At 39.3% G+C, this 21,980-nt stretch overlaps 1 protein-coding gene across 1 annotated transcript; it reads left to right on the top strand.

Annotated features, from left to right (window-relative positions):
- The first annotated feature begins 317 nt into the window (after positions 1–317).
- Positions 318–17,570, top strand: lin52 (lin-52 DREAM MuvB core complex component). The gene is made up of 6 exons (XM_066695042.1): positions 318–413; positions 959–1,033; positions 1,337–1,374; positions 2,254–2,320; positions 2,642–2,725; positions 16,821–17,570. Exons 1-6 carry the CDS (start codon positions 395–397, stop codon positions 16,874–16,876), a joined length of 339 nt encoding a protein of 112 aa, XP_066551139.1. The 5' UTR covers positions 318–394; the 3' UTR covers positions 16,877–17,570.
- The last annotated feature ends 4,410 nt before the right edge of the window (positions 17,571–21,980 follow it).

The raw sequence follows: 21,980 nt of genomic DNA on the forward strand, positions 1-21,980 counted from the left end.
AGCCAATCGAGCTCTCGGAAAGAACACTCCCACCAGTCTCCGCAGGCTATTGGTAGAGCGCGGCCGTGAAGCCCCGCCCTCTCCCTCATCCCATTGGCTATAAGTAAACCTGTGGCGAATAAAGTGATTTTTATTGGTCATTATAGATGCTCGTTATTCTATCCTGTAGGTTATTCGTTTATTTTAATGTCGCTCAGCCAAAAAGTACTGTCCTTTTGATTTATTATTAATACACTAAAACAATTTAAAATGTTAAAACAAGATGTAAATAGCCAAAAAAGAATGTAATGATATATTGTATTAGAAAAATAACATTTGTAAATATTATCTAAAAAATAATCACATTTTCACCTTCAGCAGAGCGGCGGCGTGATCACATGATCTTGTTTTGAAGATGGCGTCTCCCAGTGGAGGTAAATTCTAACTCCAGTTCTTGTGTCTTTTTAGTATGTGGAGAAATTGCAAAGAAGAGAGCCTCTTGTAGCACACAAATAACTAGTGTAGTGCTTGGTATTGATTTGAGGCTTAATATACGTAGACATATATATATATATATATATATATATATATATATATATATATATATATATATATATATATATATATATATATGTTGTACAAAGAGGCACTGCATCCTAACCATCGGTGCTTCTTGAATCTGCATTATAATCAGTATAATGATGTAGTAGCCTATAGTTTCATAATTGGTAGTTTTAACATTTTAACATTAACATTTTCTTAAACGTACCAATAGCTTATTTGTAACTGTACCCCACAGATGTACGCGTTTCTTTATTGCAATATCATTTAAATAATATATAAGTCCAGTTACGTCGTTTTCTGCATTTAACCAGATAAAGCATTGGTTTAGGCTGTTGTACGTGGTTTAATGTTTTACTGTATGCTATATTATTCGTTATTTATAATCTTTGTGTTAAATCTCTGTCTTATGTGTAAGGTGATGACTTCGAAAACTCTCTTATGAGTTTAGAGAAATTAGACCGAGCCTCTCCAGATCTGTGGCCGGAGCAACGTGAGTTATCTTTCTAACTTCAGATGTAATGTTGATGTTTGGTTGTATTTTTTGAATGGCTGTAAGTTGTGTGTAATAAACCTCTTTAGATTGTCTGATATGTTATCATGGCTACATATATTTCATATACAAAAGCCATAGATTGTAGACACGTCCTGACATGAATCCTTAGATGGATACAATGATTTAACAGAATGTCCTTTCAACATTACACTCATTTTGCCTTGTTGTCCAATCAGCAGTATCCCCCCTTCTCTTCTGTTGGTCCTGTCTGGTTTTAAAATCTTGTTTCATTTATTGCAGTCCCTGGGGTTGCAGAATTCGCAGCCTCCTTTAAAAGTGTAAGTGTATTTTGTTTTTCTGCTTCCTCTCTTTTACATTTATACCTAATAATTGTTATTTGCGAGAGAAGTAAGCTGACAAAAAAAAAATATGGTTACATTTTAAGAACCCAGGGACATGGAAGAAAAAACTAAATATAAAAAAACAAAAAACTAATGTGTGAATCTGGTTACACACATGCCCTAATTAGTAGGCTTGTGTGCAGAAATTCATATTTCAGGCACATTGAAAGGGAGAAATACTCACTCAGTTGACAAGCGAACTAGGAATACTCAGGGCCCGATTTAATAGAATAATACAAAAGAAGGTTAGTCAGCTCTAATGAAGCGCTCCGGAGATGGCCAGTCGAGAAGACGCATCTAAAGTTTATCTAAAGTACATACTCTCATATAGACGATGACTCCCTTTGGTTGCCGTTCAACTATATGATGTCAAAGAGGTAGCCCAGACTTTATCACAGGCTTCTCCTTTGTCAGGAGGACTACTGCAGCTGGCATTTAGACAGTGCATCAGTATCAAATATTTATTTACACATTATGATTTGCTAATCAGGACTTTTGAGTACACTGTAAGCTATTGCGTGGATCAAGCTGTGATCTTCTACTAAGAAAGACCAAGAAAGCTATTAATGACTGTAAACTTGGTAAGCACAGCAGTTCAGTTTAAGAAAGCAAGAAAGTAAAGATGTCAAAAGCTCAGATGTTTTCATAATTTTTAATAACTCATGCGCAATGGCAAATGGCAGGAATTTGGTTGTTGTTAATTAAAAGTAAGAATCGGCGAGTGTTGTATGGGACAGTTTCTTAGATAAAAGATCACTTTTTTCATATCAGCTGTGCTATGCTAACTGTTCATCTTTCTTGCTGTTTATCCGGCAGCCGATCACAAATTCCCCACCAAAGTGGATGGCCGAACTCGAAAACGATGACATTGAGATGTTAAAAGGTAAGCGAGTGCAGTGAATTTTGTTGTCTTAATCTTGAACTTCATATGATTTTTCTGGTTCAGGCTGCAATTTTGTATAGTCCAGTCCTAACTGTTTTAAGCTGCTGACAGCTGTTTGTGTCTCTTTAAAAATAGCTTCCAGGTCTGAAAGAAAGAGCTCAGTTTGAATTCAGTTTGTTTGGAGTTTGAATGTGATTAAGCATGTCAGCCAAGTTACTAGTTGATACATGGTGGCCAGAAAAAAGTACTGCATAATGAAAGAAAGAAGTGTAATGAAGAGATAAAAAAACAAATCTTCCTCCTTCTTTATGTGTGGCGCAGAGTTGGGAAGTTTGACCACAGCCAACCTGATGGAGAAAGTGAAGGGACTGCAAAACCTGGCCTACCAGCTTGGGCTAGAAGAATGTAAGTGACTTTTTAATATCTTTGTCTATAGTACGGTCACAAAGCAAGAATTGATTCTTCTCCTTTATCTCAGTGAAAAGGTAGAAAGACTGTGAACCTACCAGAGGGAACAGATTTAATTGGCTTCTTTGGAGTCGCAATGTGTTATGTACCTGTCAAAATAAACTTTGAAACACTTCACTTTATTTTTCCGTGTCCTATGTGACATTTAAAGAAGTCACATGTTGCCTGATGTAATTTCACAGAATCCATCAATGTAGAAATCTATTTGTAAACCAAAGGTCAAATAGCAAACTAATATAAAATCAGCCTACGCTCCTTTTGGATTTGTATGTCAACTGTCATTTCACTAATGGCCTCTGGATGGTGCTGTTAGCTTTTACTGTGGATGCAGTAAAAGTCTTCACATGGGATTTGACTGATTTGCTCTGAAAGAAAGGACTTTGGCCTACTTTAAAATGGAAGAATTAGATATGTTTTCTGTACTTCCGTCAACATCAAAAAATGACATAACAAGTCCTTATTCTTTCTGAGTATAACTGATGTTATGGATTTGCAGGTTATTCTTTGACTAGTAGAATGTAGTTTTAGGCAGTTATTTGTAAAAAAAACCTTTTCCACATTGTTATCCTAATTGAAAAATATGGGAAATACTAACAAACACTTCCAATTGACATGCTTTAACAATTTTAACAAAGTATTAATCTACTGTTTTGTTTTGTTTTGTTCTCACACCACTCACATTGTCAAAATGCAATCTCCCTGACTGGGGTATTATGGGTATTTGTACATTGCTGTAACATCCTGAAACTTTTCAGTTTTAGAGCTTAGAGTAATTCTATCTTGCAAATAAAACCAAAAACATTATATGTTTTTCTCTATGCTGAAATACAAATACATAATCGCTGATGGCTGAAAGCAGAGAGCCTTTGGGAACTGTATTATTAGAATAAAGTGAAGTAGTGAGTGCTGAATTGTGGTAGTAATTTATTTTCTCATATTCAGACCAGTTCTTTACTAAAAATCAAAGTTTCCCATAACACAAACATCCCGCTTTGCAAATAAGCCCAATGCCTTCTCTTGATAGTTGTGAGGAGGATTTCTGAGTTTCTTTATAAATGAATGCTTCGTTATGAAATATGATGTTCTGTCCTTACAGTTAGACGTGTGTGTGTATATATTTTGTACAGAGACATCTATAATGTATTTATTAACTTTAAATGCTTTAGTAATGTAGTGCAGTGCATTTTCATAAATGAAATTGCAAGCCATTCTATTTTTCATTTTATAAAATTGTAAGTATTTAAATCTCAATATTTCAAGCTTCTGAAATCAGGCTGTACTAATATGTGAAATTCCCTACATCTGTAGATCTAATCCACCGCATGGATTATAGTCAAAAATGTTTTCTTTCTCCTTTTTCTTTTTTTTCCAAGAAGAAGAGGGGTACTTAATTTTCTGAATTTGTATATGAACAGAAAGCAGCTCAGCATGGGACGGGGCAAATAGCCATTAGGGGATATTTGTGCAAGCTGTAATACGCTTCTTAGATAATTCGCTTGCTGCCCACAGAACAGCAATAATCTGAAAAATCCTAGTCGTTAGATTCAGATAGAATGCTTTTAATGTTTCCAGCAAACCCTTTTTTTTTTTTTCCCTCTCTCCCTCCCATTCTGCTTAAAAGAAAAAAAGACAAACCGTCTGTTTGTGAAATCTCCCTGAATATCCTTCATAGGAATATGAATGCATTTGGTAGTATGTTTAAAGTTGATGAGCAGATTGAGAGAACGCTGTTAAGGCCTTTACACCGAAGTTCAAAATGAAGGTTTCCACCTAACAATTCATCCTGGAAAAAACATAATTAATCTTGAAATGAATAAATAACTATAACTTGAATGTAGCCTCCTTTCACATTTCAGTATTTTTGTGCAATCTTTGTGACTCGCTGCTACAGGCATGTGAACCTGGGACAGAGTGGCCTGAGCTTTGTGCAGATTTGCAGAATTCCATCAAGATGTGATGATTAAACAAGGCTTGTTCTAGGAAGGATTATGCCAAACATGATTTGTCAAGGCTTTGCTTTACTGGGGGAATTGGACTTAAATGATTGTTTAATAGAGAAAAAAAAAACATTAACTGTTAAAGCACTGCAGAACGTTATGATGTACAGAAAACACTGTGACTCCTTAAAAGCCTAAATTAGCGAACGGTGTAATTAAAAGTATTTGATAGGTTGGAAATGTCAAATTGACGTTTTTGCATCTAGAATATGGCGATGACATGCTGCTTTAATGGCAAGTGTGAGTTGCTGGTGTTTTTTCTGGACTTTGTACACCAGTTCAATTTTTAGCTTTTCTATTGGTGGTTCAATCATTGTAATCCTACAATGAAAATTGTCGATAAACATTCTCTGATGCTTTGGATGAACAGATATTTGGCATTAATTCAATTAATGTATGCTTGAGTCCTTGTGATTCATTATTATTTCATAAAAATAACCCTGTATGTTTTGATTTTATACACAATACACAATGTGCACACAAACACACATTTATTTGTATCACTGTTTAAAGATTACCCTTCAGATTTCATAGCTGAAAATAAGTCAATAACGTAAGCCTTCTCTGTGTATTAAAGCATTAAATAAATATGGGATTTCAGTTTTCTCCAGCCCCACATAAGCTATTCTTCAGATTGAAATGTTCTGATGTGATGTGTGGAAAGTATTCTAAAGAAAGAATGAACAAACACACAGTGATGATGACACACACCAGACTTGGGCAGCTTTTTTGCTATGCAGCTAGGCTTGCCCAGAGTGAACCTGAATAAAAGCATCCCTCTAGGTGGTATTATGCAACATGTTTTTCAGTCTTTACATAACTCTGTAAACCTTTTCTCTCTTGTTCGGCATTGACTCTTATGTTATAAACCCTTAAGTTGTATCAGTGTAGCACTGAAGACATCAGTGAGTCAGAAGATTATTTTTTTTTATGAAAAAATACAGATCCACTGATGCTCTTTGCTTAAGGCTTTTTACATTAATGATTTTTACATTAGGGATTACATTTACATAAGGGAGATTCAAAGATACATCTAGTGAAACTCTATTTGTATACTGAAGTTGAATTTAAGTAGCATTTTTAGTGAAAATCCTGTTGAGTAATTATTGAATGCAACAGTGTATGGAGACATATGGGGCGCTTTGTGGAGAAGCAGCAAGATGATGTCATTGGTTTCTGACCTACATCTCCTGACCTGGAACTGTGGAAAGGGGCCTAGCAAGCGAAAGGCCAGCCTGCTAACCCAAGATATTAGAAAATTCACGTACAGATTTACGTAAACCACACTAAACGGAAGTGTAGTTTGTGATTTGTTTCCCCTTTATATCCAATTTTAACAGTGTCTCTGGTTACTGAAAGTTCACATCCCTTTCCACATTTTGCAACAAACCCATAGGTGTTTAATAGATGGATATTATAAGAAGCTGTAGCTGCAGAAGATTCATGCTGATCAAAAAATACAATAATGTTGTGGCCGTACTATACAGTGCTCCTCGAAATGGTTTCACGCTATTATTAGTTCCCACCGAGGAATAGTGCATTTTTAATAGCACATCTTTAATGTGCCTTAGTTTAATTTTCTTCTCTTCTCCAGTGTCTGGGGAAACCTTGTAAATCTTGGCCACTTTTTCATTATAGGTTCCCATTTTTTACAGCTTTTAAATTAGACAGGAAAGCAGTGCAGGGTGGAGTTGGGATTTACTGCCCAGATAAACATGTTGCCTATTAAACACTTCAACTCGTTAATGACCAGCACACAATCATGCAGAAGACTAACTGGGGGACGGGAAGACGGCGGTGCATAAAAACATAACCAGGTTACATCTTCGTTGCAGGGAAACCATTTAACCTGACGGGGTTGAATTGAGAGAATCGACTTCTTGTAACCCATGTGCTTCCAGGTTCCTTATTCAGGGATATTTTCAAACATTTATTTTAAAGACAAATGGACAGTAATCTGTTTGTCCACCATTTTAGAGGGGGTGCCCTAAAAAAACGTGATTATATTCAGTGTTATTCTCCTCAAATACCATCAGTTTAAATGAGGCTGATCAAATTTTCATGAGGTTAGATTAGTTTTCTTCTGTGTCACTCTAGACGAAGGCTCTGCACAGCCAGTGAACCCAGTCAGGGGCCTGTCGGACAGATTTCAGGTTTCGGCTGATGTGGTTATCTGTGCTGTGATGTAGTAAACTGTAATCAGTGGCTGAATTGTCATCGCTCGGTCTAGAGTAATGATGTGCTTATTAAATCATTTCAAACAAGCCTGGTGCAACGGTAGATTTGTGTGCTCTTTCATTAAATGGAAACCATTTGTTGGAAAACTTCAGAGGTTTACATATAAGCATATTTAAAAGATGTAATTCCTCAAGGACATATCAATAATGATCATATTTTGTATGTTTTTATGGCAAGTGTTCTTTCTCCTCGGCACTAAACATTTATCTTTGTTGATTTCTGCCAGTTGAACAATAAGTAAATACGTTACAACCTTAATATCCAAATATCTGCCATAACCAGGGATCACTTGGGATGTCCGGATTAATCCAGGTTCATTTAGCACAGTGCCCTCTAACATACAACAGGGCTGTAAGTTCTTGGCACCATAAAGAGGAGAGCCATCATTAGTGAAATGTGTAACGCAGGTATTACTTTTGAGCGGCGCAAATTAGACCGGCAAGACAATGGTGTAGTTTTTCAATCCACAAAGACAGTTAGCGGTGTAATTAGAGAAATGACAGCAATAAATAACCAAAGACAATCAATTACATCCAGCATGACTACTGTGATATATATAACCAATGCAGAAAATGTGGTGAACTAATCAGCTCAGTGTAATGTTGGAAAAGACTGAAAAGGGGAGAGCTCTCCTCCCCCCCCCTTTGGCTCGTTGGTTAATAATTTCGATTTTGATGTGGGGACACGACACGAAAGAGACCATTTTAATGAAAGTATTTATTTTAAAGCGAGATCTGTAAGAAAGCAGACCGGTGGTAGAGGCCGGTCTCGTGGGGTCGTGTGTCAGCTGTCAGTGCAGCGGAGGCAGTGGGGCGCTGCTGAAGAGCAAACCGGCCCTGCAGTCCCTCCGGGCCCAGCCACACGCGTCAGTGCCAGCTGCTCAGCCCTGCTTAGTAATGAATAGCTTCAGCACGGGCCACTAAGTGTTGTCATCAGAGCCTGCCTTCCCAGGGGAGTCATGAAACAAGACTGATAACTAATGTTATTGATGGTAATTGAATTGAGATGAGTCCTCTGGGAGCATCCAGGGGCTGTGGTGCTTTTAAACACTTGTTGTTTGTTTAACTGTTTCATTCAGGGTGCTTTTTTCAGCCCCGTTGCTTATTAATGGTGTCCTCTTGTCTTATAATGTTTTGCCTTATTTGCACATAAAGGTGACGAGCTGTGATCAATTGATGGCTTCCAGGATCCGTTCTTGTAACAGGCGGCTGTGATGTATGGTGGCAAACGCAAGTATTTGGTCAGTTATTAAATATTTGCTCCAACAATAGTATGAGAGCTGGAGGCTTCTCAGCTGTGATGCAGCAAAAATGGCACGGCCTCCCATTACAGAAGACGGAGAGGTATTCTGAGTGGCCTAGGCACAGCTCCACTGGTTCAGCACCCATAGTGTTGATGGTATCCTCGGACTGGGGCAGAGATAGTCGACCCGGTTTTACTACGCAGCGCCTCTCCTGCTGTCAATAACGAGAATGATTGGTCACTCCAGCTCGGGCATCGCAGACATTCACTGGCTCTGATTTACAGCAGATAAAATGCTAGGTTAGCCTCACAGCACCTGGGACTCGCTCCCCTTCGCCACTCGTTGCACTAAGTGGTATGAGAATGACCTAAATGCCTCTTTGTACCTGCGTGTAACTCTGAAGGTCAGATGTGACAGTTCTTAATGGCAACCCGTTTACTGAAGCCACATCAAGAGGGTTTCATGAGATCAATTTTCGCCTTATTAAGAGAACTATATTGCTGAATATGATTGCATTTTTGCCCTACCCTGGTAATGTGATCATATCTATCCATCAAAACAACGCGATGAGAGGATGAATGATTAGGAAGTGTTGCCACCGACAAGCTCAGAATGAAGAAGAGAACATGGCTTTTCATCCCTTTTTTTTATTACAGAGCATTTAAGATAAATAGGTGTATCAAGAATTGTATCAAGAGTTGAAACTCGCATTATGAAGACCGCATCAGGAAATTATAGTGTGCCTAAAGCACCCCTTTTGATTCCATAATAAAAAGGACAAATGATTATTAGGTGCACAGTGCTTTGAACATTTTAAAACACATACTCCTATCAGTGTTTTGTCAATTAATTTGTATAAATGCTACAAGAATGTGTGATTAGCATCCTCAAGAAATGTAATTCCGCATTACAATAATCCCATTATTTGAACGTTTGTCTATTTCATGTAAATGCCACAGCAAATTAGATGTGGTTAAAGCTACCTGATTGTGCAGTATTAAGCAACCATTTAAACACAACCCAACATCAGGGCACTAACCCTACAAATGCTTTTTTAGCAGGTGAGTGTCTTGACGTGAGAGATTACCCCATCCTTCACCCAGCAGATTTATTTGACCCTCTGGTAACAAAAGACCAAAATGTTCCTTAGTGATGTTTCTTTTATTTCTTCTTTGGCCTAATTACATAATGTGTGGGTTGTTTTGCAAAACCTGTCTTTCCTCACTTACTATAAATAGACCCAGTGTTTGTATTGTTCCTCTATGCATCCTTGCACATTAAATTATCCCAATCAAAATCCAAGGTGGCCGAAAGTGACTGTGGGTCCTTAGTATCTTATCATTATGTTAAACTTGATAAAGTTAACAGAGTGGAATCTGAAGTCTTAAGGGAATGGAAATTAATTCAAAAAAACAACCTAGAAACCTCATTAGTCACTAATCTGTCCCATAGCCTTGTACTAGGACTGGTCTGTTGCAGGGGAGAAAAGAGAAAACTTTAGCATACTGCACCCTTTGTCCTGTCTGCTGCATCATGAGCAGATCCAAAATGACAGATAATTTACATAAATAAATTAGGAATTCATAGGCTTTTTTTTCCCAGCTAATCACGGCTACGGTATAAACCTTTCTGGGTATTTAATGAATGAATTGTGACTGATTGCTTATTAATAAGGACGCCTCAGGAATTGGGCCTCGTATTGGTGTCTGTGAATGTTTGTGTGTGTGTGTGTGTATGTCTGGGTGTGTATGTTAGCGTATGTGGTTGACTGGAAATGTGCAGAGATGGGGAGGGGAGACGGGCTCGGATTTAAAGAGGAACCAGTGCCCTCTTGGGAAATCAGAACTCGTGTCCGCATCTTAAATATTCCTGTGAAGTATCAATAAGTGGGTAATTGAATTTTGAACACAAACATGAGCGTCGGGTGGTGGGGGGAGGCTGTAGGAATTGGGGTGGGTGGGGGGGCAGGAAGGGAAGAGAAGGGGGGGGCTTGTCATCTTCTCTTTGCTCTCAGAGCCCCCAGGGACCGTGGCAGAGAGGATGGATGTTAAATCCATTAAATAAAGATTACACTCTGTAATAGCTCAGTGTGGCAGTTTAAGAGGAGTAAAGGGGGTAGGATTACAGTCTGTTTGTGGCTTAATGAAACTGTATTAGGGCAGTCAAGAAAAAAAGACTCTAGTTAACCTAGGTGGTCATCTGCCTCCAGAGCCGAATGGATCCATCTTATGTGTTTGTGAATGCAGACCCACCAGCCACTTCCCCTCGATAATAGTCGCCCTTGTCCAGCAGGCTGGGTACAGCAGTGTTTTCAGGATTATTCAGACTGCCTCACCATCTGAAAATCTTTCATTTATTCTTTATATGCACGTTTTTTTTCCAATCTGTAACTACTATTTTGATCTCTGATGGAATCGCCTGTTTCAAGCTTTTTCCATCAGCAATAATGTTTTGTAAATTGGCATGTTATATGTTTTAATTAAAACACAATTGGAAGTATATCTGTGTTTTTTTTAATATCAATAAAGCTTTTCAGTATGTATCACACAGCTAAGCTGATATATACTGCTCTAATTATGTTTTCTGATAATCCCATTGGATACCTGGTGAGCATCATTCAGCCACAGACAAAGTGACAGGGAAGGGATTACGATCCTGACTATCACTGCGGCCCACTTGGGCTCTGTGACAGGCACACGTGTAAAGCTATTAAAAGACAGCGGCAGGTGAGCGGACTGAGAGAAAGTCTTTGCCTATCGTCCCTTCTTTTTTTCTTTGGAGTTCTTCCGTTTCCTTTCTTAACCCCCCTAATAAGATATCTTTATCTTTTCAGAAATTGTAAACAAATGTGATGAAAACAAGTTATCTTGTCAGTCTTCCAAATTAGGGTTTTTGAACTATTTCAGTTTTTGCCTCATCCACAAAGGAGCCGGCGTTTTGCTACAAACCACCAAAAACATTATGGGATGTGACTTTCAAAGAATAAAGAGAAAGGTACTAGTGTTTTCCACAGGTCTCTCAATGGAGCAGAATTTGAAAGGGAAGCTGCTCATGTTATAACTTTCATCTGCAGTCTTGCTGGGCCCTTTTCGTGGTGTGCAAATATAAAGCACACTTATCAAGCATTTCATTGTCAAGTTTGTTGATTCACAGATCTGTGAAATGGGGGCATGCGAAGAATTTTTAAATGAATATGGCCAGCTCCAGAAAGATGACAAGAAGATTTTGAAAAACGGGGTGAATAAACAACAGGCAAAATGAGGGCTAATGGAATCCATTAAATGTCACTCAGTATGGATAGCAGCTGTAACAAGTTGCTGATTAACTAAGTACAGAATTTGTAATTGACCTTTCTAATCAACTAAACAAATCTCTGTTTCCCTCTTATCAGTATTGATCTCCTGAGTCTTCTGGAGACTGGCAGCATGAGTGTGTGTGTGTGTGTGCGTGCGTGTGTGTTTGCGCGCGTGTCTGTGTGTGTGAGCGCCTGCCTATGTCTGTTACAGAGGCAGGAGGTCATCTCTGGACCTTTTTATCACACTTTTCAATCTGACTTCACAATGCAAATCATTTTACTTTCATACCAGGAGGAAATTGAGGATAAATTGAAAACTAATTAATGACCCAAGCAGAAGGGCAATTGCTGACAATCTCTCGGGAGACAGCGGACCAGGGCCACACTTCTTCATTGTCTCGGCCCGAGCAGGGAGAACAGCTGTTAGAAAAGAAAATCGCCAGCATGTCCCCTCAGAAGCCTGTGGGTTATTTAATGAATGTTGGACAAAACCAGCAAGACTAATCTAGGATTAGGAAATTGGTTTAAGGCTGGGTGTTGATGGCTCAATAAGGACAGACTATGCCGTTGTCTCATGGGCCAGCAGCCCCGGCTACTGCCTCTGGCAAAACGCGCTTGAGATTTATTGATGATGCGTTAGGATATTTTATTTATGTAGAAACGATCCGTCCTGCTTTATGCGCTGTTGATGCCTCCTGTGAGGGTGCGGTATTGTAGGGTGATATTTTTCAAAGAAAGCCCGGAAGCCCTCCATGTTCAGCATTGAGGTGTAACTTCAGTGAAATTTCTCTAGTGTAAAGCACTGCATAAATACCATATCAATAATGATCCTCGTCGGTAAATCGCGAGCAAATTGAAGCATGTCCTTGGTACCATTTTTCCCATCAAGAAATAGATGTTTAATTAAGCTTTCTTGTACAGTAAATGAAAGCTAAGCACTTATTTAAGTCAATGCAAGTGTGTTTTAATCCTTACAGATATTATGAGAGGGTTTTAGTAAATTTTCTTCATTTATGCGACTGAAAAGAAAAGACTCTTTGAAACTAGTCCAAGTATAAAATTCAATCCCATGTTTTTCCATCCAAAACGGGGAAATTCTGTGGCTCAAGTATAGTAGTGATGTCCTGAATATTTTGCTCATAATCAGACGAGATAACTGTCCATGTAAATATTGTCATGTGATCTGTGGATTAATTGTTATTTTGGGGTGAAAATGTGAATATTGCTTCCCTGCCTCGAACCGAGATTTCTTTATATAATGGAAAAGTTCATTCCACAGCCTCAGCATCACCCCACCCCCACCTCCCTCCCCCAATTCATAATGAGCACTTTACAAAGTAAATAAAGTTGGAGTGGCTCCTTCGTCTCCCACTGTAATTTCCTCTAATATGAAAATTATATCACCGCGGCAGTAATTACGGGTCATCCTAATTTATTTCACACCACTAGATTCTGATGGTTTCATTCCTTTTAAGGGTGGGCTTCGGTGTCGCGAGCTGTGATTATTTTGTTAAACGTTATTCGAATAGACAGCACTGAGAGAAATTAATCAATCTGAATCCAATTAGCATCATGTTTAACCTGATGATGGACACCTCAAGGTGAAACGGCCACTGAGCTGCTCCGGCATTATCATTCAGAGCAGTTAGTCTCATCTAAATTACAATTCAGTGTGCTTTTTCATTAGCTTCAGCCAGAGGAGATGGGTAACCCTTTCGCACATGCAGACCTAGGCTCTGTCACAAGTATGCAGCCCTAGAGTTGTCCAATAGCTTTGTATGGTAGTATATAAATAGTAAATATATACATATATCTATCCATATATAGAGAGAGATTGATGGATGGATAAATATATGCATATGTATGTATAATTAGCATATTTTATGCTTTTCATCTGAAAGCTTTGAAAATAAATAGCTTTTTCCACTTACAACCTACCAATGCAACATGAAGTTCTAAAATACCCAAATTGTGTTGTAATGTTTGCATAAAATTGTGCTAGGGTGAAATAATTAACATGTAGATTGTGTTTTGCTTAAATATTCAGCTCGTAATTCACTGGAAATGCACCCACAAAAATCATTCATTTTCTTTGGCTGCAGTTGCCATAGCATAATGGATGCTCTTGGTGTTTACTATTGACTGTATTATGCACAAATATGAATCAGTGTTCTCCTATCTGCACTAGACGTTTGTGTGTAAAACTGTCAGATCTATGGCATGCAATACATTGCATTAATCTCTAGTTCTGATACTAGTTATTTCACCACGTCTGGGCTAAGCTACCTTCAGTGGCGCTAATTTTTTGGATGAGCAGTTTGAGTCTGCTGGAGAAGTCAAAGCTCCAGCATCTGCATCTGATTATGGGGAAGCAAGAGCAATTCCCTGCAGCAAGAAGACTTTCCAGGAGCAGTGAATCAAAGATTTGTATTAAAGTTCAATCGCATCAAATTACAGAACCACCAACATCCTGAGTCTGATTAAATGATGAGTTAAAGCAAACCAATCTTAACATACAGAGACATTGCACTTTGTCCAGGTTCCTCTTGGTGCTGTGGGATTTGTCCTATGCCAGACACCGTTGACTAAACACTGCATGTTGGGTAGGTCCCAATGGCTAACCTGACTATAATCTGTAATCTCTTGGAAAGTACTCTAGTGGAATTCCATCATCCTATGAAATATCAAAATATAGTTATAGTGGAGTTATTGCAAATGAGAAATACAGAGGAACATAAAGAGCACCAGGACATGAACGATTGGTCTCACTAAAGTTCATACACTTGTGTACTGTTATCAGAACCCCAGCGCCCTAGTTGCCCTGTTCCCAATACACCTTCACTACACCGAGACAAATACCCATAACACACACACGCACACACCAGCCCACCCCTCACTGCCACCAGACAAGCTGACATGTGCTCTGTCACTTTGGTATCAGCGTGCTGCGTGTGATGTTGTTTTGTAAGTCAAAAATGAACAGATGTTTGTATAAATTACCTCCCTGTCTGACGTATTGCAAATTAAATACGCAGTTTGCATTAATAAACAATCCTACATGGGTAGTAGCAGGAGGGGTGGATGGTGGGTGGTGGCGGTGGGGGTGTTGATTGTTAATTCCAGGTTCAGGCAGCTTTGAGATAATGCAGATAAAGGAAATTGGGGTAAATAGTAGGCCCCCACTGTTCTCTCTAAGCTAAAACACAGCCAGCACGTGTAGACAGGTGATTGTGGCCATGTCTTTCAGAGACTGCATTTTTATAATCTCTCAGGAACATTTGTATGAGATTTAAAACCAGAGTCTCTTACAACCCAGCATTGTGTGTCTGTGTGTGTGGAACCTGCATTTTGGAGATCAAAGTGTAAGAATGGTGTCAATGTTTTTTCTGCCAAATCAGGTTACACAATACTTAACAAAGAAAGGTTTGGCATCAATCATTCACCCTTCCAGTTGCCCCTTTTAAATTAAAAAAATGTATTAATATTTATGTAGTTACTGAAAAGCTGTCATTTATTGCTTGTGAATGGTCCGATTTTTTTTTTTTATAAATTAGATATCCACCACTCCTTTGCTTCATAATTCCAAGGGGGATTGTTATAGTTAATGAATTACTGCAGATCCGTATGAAATCTTTTGCATGGCTTCAGTGTTAAAACAAAGCAACATTTTTGTTTTTAAAAATTATCAAATGAATATAACTTAATCTAGCTATTGCAATTGACATTATCTGCCTGTTCTAGGCAGTAGGTATGCCTAGGGTAGTAGCCACAGCACAATTAATGAAATTTAATCAGATGATAAGATAGGAAATTATAAGATGCAATGGTTTTCTTTTTCTGTTTAAAAAACATTAATAATTGGATTTGTTATTAAGTGTATAAACTGTATATGACTAAAATGTAGGTGTCTCTTAATCTTTCTTTCAAACACATTTGCACCTATAACCAAGAGCCTTAATCATGCTTTTTATTTTTTGGTAAGTACACAATATGACGTTAGGTCCTTGCCCTAAAGAACATTACTGTGGCAAACAGCTGTGTGGCAGTGTCGCCTGATCTTGGAGACATGGTCTCATCAGCAGGTGCCTCCAGGTATTTTCTTACACTAGGCTTCCTTCCTGCATAAAAGCTCTGAACTTCCCTGTGGGTGAGTGATGGGAAGATTGACACAGCCCAATGCATATTCACAATTATTGGATCCCTCTGCCATGGCTAGCACTGAAGAGTCCTGAAGATTAAGTAGATATATCAAAGCTCCACATCATATGATGTTTAAGTAATGTAGGAGTAATGTTCAGCTGATCCACAAGAGCCCTGCCATTTATTTTATTTTATTTTTTAAATAAACTTAAGAAGTGCAGAAATTAACCCTTTTTTGTGCAAAAACTTACATTATGATTTTAATATGCTACTTTTCACCACATATAGATCATTTCATTCAGTAATGTACAGTGCGTCTAACGAGTTCTGTAACTCGTTCCGTTTGTGTGCGTGGTTTAATGAGCGGCCACTGGTAACCCGCAGTGCTGGGGCTTCAGATTAGCTTGTGCCGACAAACCCAGGCTGCTGTGTGTCCTCGTTCAGAGGAGACGTGCAGTAATTCGAGGCCCTGCATGCTGTGCACACTTTCTGTGACACTTGTCGAACAACAGGAGGGGTGCTGACCTCTGTGCTCCAGACGAAACTCTCTGCTCGCACTTCACTTTCCCACCCTAGCCTGCGGACAGACCTTTCACAGAACACAAGTGCCCATGCTTGGGAACTGCCTTGTTCAGGCATTCGGCACAGTTCTGACAACAGCGTTTTAATACATCTTGACAGATTACTAAGCACTTTTACTTCGTACAAGAAGGCGGCATTGAAAAGGACGTTGTTGTTTTTTTTTATGAATTTTGCATAACTTCCTTCTCTTCTGCTTTGCAAACTCTCGATGTTGATTTATCTCTGTGCCACCTGTAAAACTTGTAATGATTACTTTCTCTGTTGCTTGTGTGAGTCCTGGCATACCTCCGTGTTAGAGATACTGAAATGTGCTGTCTAAGCCAATACATGCATTCCTGAAAGAAATCAAGCGCTGCACAGCACCATTAATAAATTAGTTCCTGAACCTAATAGATAAACGTTTTTGGTAATTGTTGTAAAAACCTGGACATAATATAGCAGGAAGACCATGAATAGAGATTTGGGATGAATGTAGGTATGGTAGTCCTATTTAATGTATGGTTTTGTTAAGTATGTGTAAATGTTTGTGTTTTATAGCCAGAGAAATGACCAGAGGCAAATTCCTGAACATCCTGGAGAAACCCAAGAAATAATCAGCCTGGGATGACACTGCTGCAGTGGACAAGTATGTAAAGAGAGACTCTGAGGAGCGATTTCAGACTGCAAAGAAAACTGCTCCTTCTCCCATGCACCAGCTAGAAACAGACACCGAGCTCTTGCCAGTATGAGAGGAAAACATTAAAGCGTCTTTTGCATGATGTTTGTCAATGCCGAAAATCTTACACAAGTTGCTGATGGATAGCTTTTTGTCCGTTTCCTCTTTTGGAAGAACATCTAAACAGGCTCTTAATTCTCACCAACCACACTTGTCCTTTTTACAGCAGTCGGACATTCACCAAGTGTAACTCCTGAACATGAATTTATTGAATTAATAACTTTCTGAAATATATCGCCCCTCCTTTGCAACCTGTGGTCCCAGAGCACCTCTGTGGTAAACGCTGATATCCTCGGGGTGGCACGGCATTCTGCCGATGCAGGAAAATGGGAGAGGGCTGGGGAAATGGACTATGCATCCGCTGTTCTGGGGACATTTCTGAGCTTTCGTCTAGTCGATGAATATTTTGTACATTTTGTTCTGGACATGTGCTATCCAGCAGTGTTAGATTTGAGTTCAGCGTGTGCTCTTTCTATCTCCTGTGTTTTGTAACCTAGCTATAGCTTAATTTATGTTCTCTGTAAATAAAATCTGTGTAATCTATTTGTGAATAAAGTATTTTGAAGAATTTCCATCAGTTCCCTTTGGAATGTACTTTATTGTTTCCATGTGTCTGCTAAGACTAACATTAACAACTAACAAACTAACACAAACATTTTCTCAAGCTTATGACAGACTATTTAATTTAGATGCAATATAATAGCTGTGATAAAAACAATACAGGAACTAGGTAACTGCAGTAATTTCAGCCGTAGGTTGAAATAGTTGCCATATGTTGAAATTGAAGCCCAATACAGAAAGCTATTGTCAAATAACAAACTTGGAATTTGTTCTCAGCTGGCAGGTTAAGGTTTAGATTTATGGCTGATTTAAAAACACTCTTAAAGTTTCTCTGTTATAATCTGAGTTTGGGTCACCATTTAGTACATTTCCCAAAGTAAAGCTGCCTAACTAACATTTCTAGAGTAAACTTCCCTGGTAGAAGTTGGAGGAGATAAACTAAAGGGGAGTATTGACTGAAGGATTGTCTTTTTGTGTTAAAGTTAAGAATAAACAAAATAGAAATCCAGCAGTCATCTTCGTGTTGAAATGGTTTACGGGGCCCACAAATTATTAATTAGGGCAATAACTTCATGCCTGCACCATTTCACAGACATTCTCTATTAAACCGCTTCTTTAGGTCTGGAAATCTAAGTAGCTCTGACACTGGGCTAGTCCTCTGTATGAGGCGATTTTTCACTTAATGAGAATTGGAAGAAGAGGCCCTACACAAAACATTGCATAAAAATAATATTGCACATTGTCATCCCTTGTAACGAGAGTTGACATAATTACTAGGGCCATTTCTTTTCTAATTAGCACACTTCCAGCATGGACAGAGCTAGCGGTCAGGCAAAAAGAGAATCGGACAAGCATGCCGAATTGGAAACAAAAAGAGGCCCATTTGGCGTAATTAGGTGAGACAATGCCTCGGACTGTTCTCAGCTGGAGATGTCGCTAAAACTTTGGCCACTTTGGCAAGTAGTAACTACACAAGTTACACATCTCCCCAGGCAGCTAATAAGCCTGTAATTGTCTTTCCGATTCACACGGGTTCGGACCGCCGCTGCAAGACTTTTCATTTCCTGCATTTCAAGTTATAAAATATTAAGATGATTTTCTTAACATTACAGAGTGAAGTGTTTGCGGTGTTTTTTTTTATTTTCCAGATGACTGTTAACAGTGGTTAGTATAGCTCCTAGGAATCCTATTCCTCTGTTGCCGCCTCCTGTTGCGTTGATGGAAGCCACACTAGCGTGGAGCGTGACTAACAGGAATGCAGTCAGGTGTCGTTTGGTATTCTGGGTGACAGTGGTAATATTCACCCAATCATTATTTGTCTCTCAATGCACAAATTATGGACAAACTCCTTGAAGCCTCTTGCCATTTCTGTAAGATTACCTTGTATTTTCATTATTTCCAAAGGTGGAAGATATTTGAGCACTTTGCAGCTCATTTTCTCGCAGTATAATGCCTTTCCCCCCTTACCGTTTAAATGGGTTGGTAAGTGTAATGTTATGATTCACATATTGACTTTAAATGGGTGATGCGGACTTTCAGAGGACCAATTCAGCACAACTTGGGGTTTAAGGTCACAGACTTCACGTTTTGGAGTAAAATCACATGGTTGAGAAGGTATTCAGTTCCAAGATGTGGATCCACTCTTGTTGTCTAACTAATGTTGTTGTTCAGAGAGAGGGCTCTTAACACTTTAGGGCTAGCGGGACATGTTCCTCAAGTTGGGGTCACTTCCTGTGGGGGTTCCCCCGAACCCAGCCATCAGCAACACATCACCCTGACCCCTCTGAGCCCAGCCACCCCGACAAATGTCAATTCGATGTGCCCTCAGGCCTTTAATTAGCTGTCAATTACCGCAAATTAATCAACTCCTCGCCTAATTAAGCAATGCCGACGGGCAGCTTAGAAACGAGCCATTGTGGAAGAGCCATGAGAAAACTGGAGCTAGCAAACTTACTTTGTGTCAGGAGTGCATCTCTCTGTTGGCAGGGTTAAGGGAAACTGTTGGACATACTTAGACATACACAGGACTAAAGTTACTTTATTATGTATACTATGGCCATGTAGTGGAAAGGAATGTGTTATTGCAACCAAATATTGCTGAGATACAATTTAATACGGGGTTGGGATAAGTATCCATAGTCATTTAGTGAAGGTGAGGCTACAAGCAATCAGCTTTCCCTGTGCAGCAGGAGAATCTAAAGACATGGGTCAAAACAGCTCCATCAGGGTAATGCTGGAAGTAAATAAGAAAATAACTTAAACTAACTGCTCTTTCAGAGACTCCCAAGACATGTGAATGAATCTTGCCTGACTTAGGGATCTTTATTATTTGTATTATTATCGTAAGTATCAGAAAAGTCCACGGAATGACAATGATATTATAATTATATTTCTTTCGTTTACCAATATTACTGTTCAAAACCCAATAGCATTGGAGATCTAAGCCAGGAGATCCTTTATCGAAAAGTGAAAAAATCCAGTTTATGCAATCTGCGCAGGGGCAGGGCTGATGTAACAGAGGCAACTAATAGAACTCATCATAAAGCTCATTATACGGCGACCTTCCTCGGAAGTGAAAGGTCTTGAGTATTTATTGTGACACGAGATGGCTAATCACGCAGCTGTTCAAATCGATGTTCGGGTGCTGAAATGAAAATAATAAGTAGAGAATTCATTGTCAGTTGCCGATTCTTCATCTAGCGTTTTAGCATTCAGTATGTAACTCACACCTTGCCTTTAAGGGATATACGCCCCGGTGGATATTTTGACTATCCAAAGGTCAGAGTGCAAATCTGGTAGTTCATGTCGCTCTGATTATACATTTCACTCCAGTATCACAGGTGGCAGGGCAATTAAAGAGCTGGGAAATAAACAACAAACACTGTCAATGTTTCTTAGCAGGGTGTTTATCTCCCAGGGATCCGTGCAGGAAACGGACAGAAGAATAATTTTAAAGGTGCCACGTTGGAGGTATTGCACAGTAGCAGACAGCTCTGTACTCACAAGCCCGGGACACTTCTATAGATGTATACAGTATACAATAGAGTTGCCATAGCTTTTAAAGTTTATTCTACAAATATACAGTACTGTGCAAAAGGCAGGTGTTTTTTTAGGCAAGTGTGAAAAAATGCTGTAACGTAAGAATGCTTTCAAAAACAGACATGTTAATCTAAATGCAAAGTGAGTGAACAGAAGAAAAATCTACATCAAATCAATATTTGGTGTGACCACCCTTTGCCTTCAAAACAGCATCAATTCTTCTAGGTACACTTGCACACAGTTTTTGAAGGAACTCGGCAGGTAGGTTGGCCCAAACGTCTTGGAGAACTAACCACAGTTCTTCTGTGGATTAGACAGCCTCAGTTGCTTCTCTCTCTTCATGTAATCCCAGACAGACTGGATGATGTTGAGATCAGGGCTCTGTGGGGGCCATACCATCAATTCCAGGACTCCTTGTTCTTCTTTACACTGAAGATAGTTCTTAATGGCTTTTGCTGTATGTTTGGGGTCGTTGTCATGCTGCAGAATAAATTTGGGGCCAATCAGATGCCATCCTGATGGTATTGCATTCCTTGCACTTCTCCGTATTGAGGAGACCATTAATTCTGACCAAATCCCCAACTCCATTTGCAGAAATGCAGCCCCAAACTTGCAAGGAACCTCCACCATGCTTCACTGTTGTCTGCAGACACTCATTCGTGTACCGCTCTCCAGCCCTTCGGCCAACAAACTGCCGTCTGCTACAGCCAAATATTTCAAATTTTGACTCATCAATCCAGAGCACCTGCTGCCATTTTTCTGCACCCCAGTTCCTGTGTTTTCGTGCATAGTTGAGTCGCTTGGCCTTGTTGCCACGTCGGAGGTATGGCTTTTTGGCCGAAAGTGTTCCACTTCTGACCAGACTTCTCCGGACAGTAGATGGGTGTACCAGGGTCCCACTGTTTTCTGCCAAATCTGAGCTGATGACACTGCTGGACATCTTCCGATTGCGAAGGGAAGTAAGCATGATGCATCTTTCATCTGCTGCAGTAAGTTTCCTTGGCCGACCACTGTGTCTACGGTCCTAAACGTTGCCAGTCTCTTTGTGCTTCTTCAAAAGAGCTTGGACAGCACATCTGAAAACCCCTGTCTGCCTTGAAATGTCTGCCTGGGAGAGACCTTGCTGATGCAGTAGAACTACCTTGTGTCTTGTTGCTGTGCTCAGTTTTACCATGGTCTATGACTTTTGACAGTAAACTGTCTTCAGCAACCTCACCTTGTTAGCTGAGTTTGTCTGTTCCTCACCCAGTTTTATTCCTCCTACACAGCTGTTTCTGTTTCAGTTAATGATTGTGTTTCAACCTACATATTGAATTGATGATCATTAGCACCTGTTTGGTATAATTGTTGAATCAAACACCTGACTATTTGCCTACAAAATC

Source organism: Amia ocellicauda, chromosome 21, assembly GCF_036373705.1.
Source record: "Amia ocellicauda isolate fAmiCal2 chromosome 21, fAmiCal2.hap1, whole genome shotgun sequence".
Taxonomy (NCBI): domain Eukaryota; kingdom Metazoa; phylum Chordata; class Actinopteri; order Amiiformes; family Amiidae; genus Amia; species Amia ocellicauda.

Excerpts from the sequence above, each read along its gene's own strand:
- lin52 (XM_066695042.1), top strand. Across the intron at positions 1,375-2,253 it reads TCGCAGCCTCCTTTAAAAGT|CCGATCACAAATTCCCCACC; the intron begins GTAAGTGTATTT and ends TTTATCCGGCAG. Across the intron at positions 2,726-16,820 it reads CCAGCTTGGGCTAGAAGAAT|CCAGAGAAATGACCAGAGGC; the intron begins GTAAGTGACTTT and ends TGTGTTTTATAG.